This window comes from Hyalella azteca, unplaced genomic scaffold, assembly GCF_000764305.2.
Source record: "Hyalella azteca isolate HAZT.00-mixed unplaced genomic scaffold, Hazt_2.0.2 contig3869, whole genome shotgun sequence".
NCBI classification, from domain to species: Eukaryota; Metazoa; Arthropoda; class Malacostraca; order Amphipoda; family Hyalellidae; genus Hyalella; species Hyalella azteca.
In genome coordinates, this window is record NW_025934101.1 from 1,461 (window position 1) to 5,739 (window position 4,279).

Sequence of the window (4,279 nt, forward strand, 5' to 3'; positions counted from 1 at the left end):
AAAGCTAACAAGAATATCAACTTAAAACGCAAGTTACTAAGGAATTTAAAAGCAAAGAGAACGCCAAGTAAATTCAAAATATCGATATTGAAAACGTTTCGAAGTCCAGCTCCATCGTCTGTTTGGACGATGGAGGTCTCACTATAGAATTAGAAACCAACAATAGCTTCTCGATTGTAAAGTAAGTTAATCTGGCGGTCGTTTTCAGACATCAGTTTATCGAGAACCCACATTTACCGACTTGGGTATGAACTTCTTTAGGTTCTGATAGTTTCGTTTCAAATTGAATGGTCTTCAAACTTTGATACACCGCAGTTATAGAATTTGTTCCATCTTCCATGATATGCATTTTGAATTTGAATTCATTCGTAATATATTTCAGCTGAATGTGTTTCCATCGTGCCATGTGTTTAGTAAAATCAAACGTTTTTTACCTAACAAATTTTCTGAAACTGTGGTTGGAGGCGATAGCAAGGACACTATTTATTGCCCTATTTTAAAAACTCTGCCCTATTTTGGTAGCCCGTCTGAATCTATGTCCAGAGAGCTTTGGATTTTGGTAATGAAATATTTCCCGAATGTTAATTTGCACGTGTTGCTGGTAAATAAGGTTAAAATTGGTTCTTTCTTCAAGCATAAGGACGTTATTCCTGCCCGGATGTGATCGAACCTGGTCTATGAGTACAGTTGCGCGCTGCGCATCTGCGTACGTTAGAATGACGTCACGAAGCTTCTACATCCGGGTTTCTGAACACAGCGGCAGGAGCAATCGTTCGAATTTACTTCTCGCCAAGCCTCCTCATTCTTCCTTGCGCCTCCATGCTGAACAGTCAACAGTGCGATGTGGCTGTATCGCATAGGATTTCAGGATACTCGGTTCCATCTCTGGCTGCTCGCACTTGAGGATTTCGGAGTCTCTACATATCTTCCAACAAAAACCGTGTCTCAATAATGCACACAGTTCTTACCCTCTTGAAATAAAAAATCGCTAGGCTTTAATTTTCTAGTGTTTACTTTCTATTGCTTCGCGAGTGTTTGTTTTCGATTTTAGGGTTGATTAGTCTCTAATCTGTAAATTTTAGGTTTTAATGTCCGACTTTGGAGTTTGAATTAGGATGATTGTTTTAATTTTTCTAGATTTTCGAACTGACGATGGAGCTGGAGTCCGCAACGTTTTCAATATCGATATGGTGAATTTATTTGACGTTCTTTTTGCTTTTAAATTCCTTGAAAATCAACTTATTTCGTACGGTTTACCGCGAACAATGTGCCAATATACTACAATATAGATTATCCATGAATTTTTTATATTATTTAAATGAGGTGACCCAGATTTGTACTTGACCCACCTTCCAGGGTGACCCAGATATGTGCACGTTGTTGTACTTGACGTGCACATAATAGAAGCCATTAACAAGGGGCGTGTAGCGGACTTTGTAGCCGTTGTCCACCTCCGTGCAGTCCATCGCCACCTTAGACGGTCCATCGATGGTCACGGCCAGCGTACCCGCCCCCGCTGAGCACGTGTCCACCACGAAGTCCGCCTTCACACCTGCAGTGGTACATTGGAGTACAGTGGAGTACATTGTTGTACATTGGAGTACATCGAAGTACCTACATTGGAGTACATCGATAAGAAGTTAGATTTAGGGGTATACGTACCAGGGGTAGTAGGGGTATACGCCATCCGACGTCCGGGCCGCTTCGTGGTGGATGGACCCCTCCGGTGCGACCCGTCGCTCCCGGGGGGCCAAACACGGACACAACTCCCGGACCCCGGGCAATTAACAACAACAAGTAGGGGTATACGTACCAGTCTCGACAGCGATGAGGCCTTTGCCGCTGCTGGAGCACGCGGCGGGGTCAGCCTCCTCTTCTCCCACCCTGTAGGGTAAGCAAGGTCCGTTAGGGTAAGTGGGGGTACTTAAGATACGTCGTGGTGCGTTAAGATACGTCGTGTTACGTTAATAGGGATGTGGTGCGTTAAGATACGTCGTGGTCCGTTAAGATTTGTCATGGTACATTAAGATGGTGCAATATCTTGAAATCGCTGCCAGACACAGTTACGTCGCACTGTTCAGCAAGAGGGTAGAGCCGAGTGAGAAGGTTTAGAAAGTGGCAGGTTCGAACGAAAGTGCCAGCCGCGGTGTTCAGACAGCCAGATGCAGAAGTTACGTGACGACATTCCGGCGTACGCTGATGCGCAAACCGCTGTATACATAAACAAGGTTATATCGCATATTTGTGCCTTGTGTTCAATAAAATAAAGCGTTATGTGATGACTGTTAGATATTATGATTCAGTTGCTGATGACGATAGTAAGAAAACCATTCATTTTACTTACCCCTATTTAGTTTGCTCATCTGAAACAATGTCCAAAGAACTGAAAATTGTATTTCTGAAATATTTTTTCGAATGCTAACTTGCGTGTTTGTCTATTGAATAACTTCAAAATTTTTTTTTTTTTCAGGTACATAGATGTTATTCTTGCCCGATGCGATGTAACCTTGTTTACGAATATAGTTGTGTGTGTTGCGCATCTGCCTGCATCGGAATGACGTGACTTCTATATCAGAACATCGCGGCAAGAGTTTTGGTTCGAACCTACCACTTTCTCTGCCTCCTGACTCAGCTGTGCACCTTCAAGCTTAACAGATACTCGGAGCCACTTTGGGCAATCAGGATTTGTGGATTTTGGAATCGATACGTGCGATGAATTGACGCACTTACGGCACGTGAGTCAACTAAAGAACCATGACACCCTTACCTCAAACATCTGTACTTCGACGACCATTACCTACCCATTACCAGTGCCACATTGGTAATGGGTAGTACCATTATGGGTATGGGTAGTACCATTATGGGTATGGGTGATACCCACACCCATTACCAGTGCCTACCTGTTGAATCTTGAATTGCTATGCAGGATCTACCCGACCTCAGTTCGCAATTCCGGTGTTCACAACGAGTTAAACTCTTCTGCTTTGATCTGACTCCAAAAGATCTTGTTATAATAATTAGTCAGTCGTCGAGGATACAAAACTGATTTACACTAATTATTTTCTTTATTTCACTTAAAACTTCAAGCCTCCCAAAAGTTGACCATCGAGTTTATTAATGTCTTGTCTTGCAACGTTAAAATTTTGCCATGGTGAAAATCGATTTCGATTGGAAATAAGAGCCACGGCAGGTATACTGTCTACGAAACGCGCTGCACTCGAAAAAACTAGAGCTTACAAATAAATATTGGGCTATCAAAATATTAAACATAAATTAGACACTACAAACTCTAACAACATCGAAATCAAATCTCACACTACCCATTACCAGTGCCACATTGGTAATGGTAGTACCATTATGGGTATGGGTAGTACCCACACCCATTACCTACCCATTACCAGTGCCATTACCTGAGTTATGGGTATGGGTAGTACCCACACCCATTACCAGTGCCTACCCATTACCAGTGCCCATTACCATTACCCACATTACCTGAGGCGGAATGGGCTGCCGGGGATCTGGATGCCCCGGCACTTGACGTGGAAGTAATGGACGCCATTGACGCGCGGGACGAAGCGGACAGTACGTTAAGATACGTCGTGGTACGTTAAGATACGTCGTGGTACGTTAAGATACGTCGCGGTACGTTAAGATACGTCGTGGTGCGTTAATATACGTCGTGGTACGTTAATATACGTCGCGGTACGTTAAGATACGTCGCGGTACGTTAAGATATGTCATGGTACGTTAAGATACGTCGTGGTACGTTAAGATACGTCGCGGTACGTAAAGATACGTCGTGGTACGTTAAGATACGTCGTGGTACGTTAATATACGTCGCGGTACGTTAATATACGTCGTGGTACGTTAAGATACGTCGCGGTACGTTAAGAGTGGTGCGTTAATATACGTCGCGGTACGTTAAGATATGTCATGGTACGTCAAGATATACGTCGCGGTACGTTAAGATATGTCATGGTACGTTAAGATATACGTCGTTGTACGTTAAGATACGTCATGGTACGTTAAGATATACGTCGTTGTACGTTAAGATCGTCGTGGTGCGTTAAGATACGTCATGGTGCGTTAATATACGTCGCGGTACGTTAAGATACGTCGTGGTACGTTAAGATACGTCGTGGTACGTTAAGATACGTCATGGTACGTTAAGATACGTCGTGGTACGTTAAGATATGTCGTGGTACGTTAAGATACGTCGTGGTACGTTAAGATACGTCGTGGTACGTTAAGATACGTCGTGGTGCGTTAAGATACGTCG

General features: G+C 43.4%; 1 protein-coding gene across 1 annotated transcript in view; it reads right to left on the reverse strand.

The window, feature by feature from the left end:
• Positions 1-1,340: 1,340 nt before the first annotated feature.
• LOC108666170 (filamin-C) overlaps positions 1,341-4,279 on the reverse strand; it is a gene marked incomplete at its 3' end in the record, with an annotated part of 68,931 nt that continues 65,992 nt past the window's right edge. Inside the window, exons 38-40 of the mRNA XM_047879808.1 lie at positions 3,493-3,586; positions 1,814-1,884; positions 1,341-1,552 (exon numbers count right to left, since the gene is read on the reverse strand). Of these exons, the coding sequence (XP_047735764.1) occupies positions 1,341-1,552; positions 1,814-1,884; positions 3,493-3,586 (377 nt within the window). The remainder of the gene's footprint in view (positions 1,553-1,813; positions 1,885-3,492; positions 3,587-4,279) is intronic.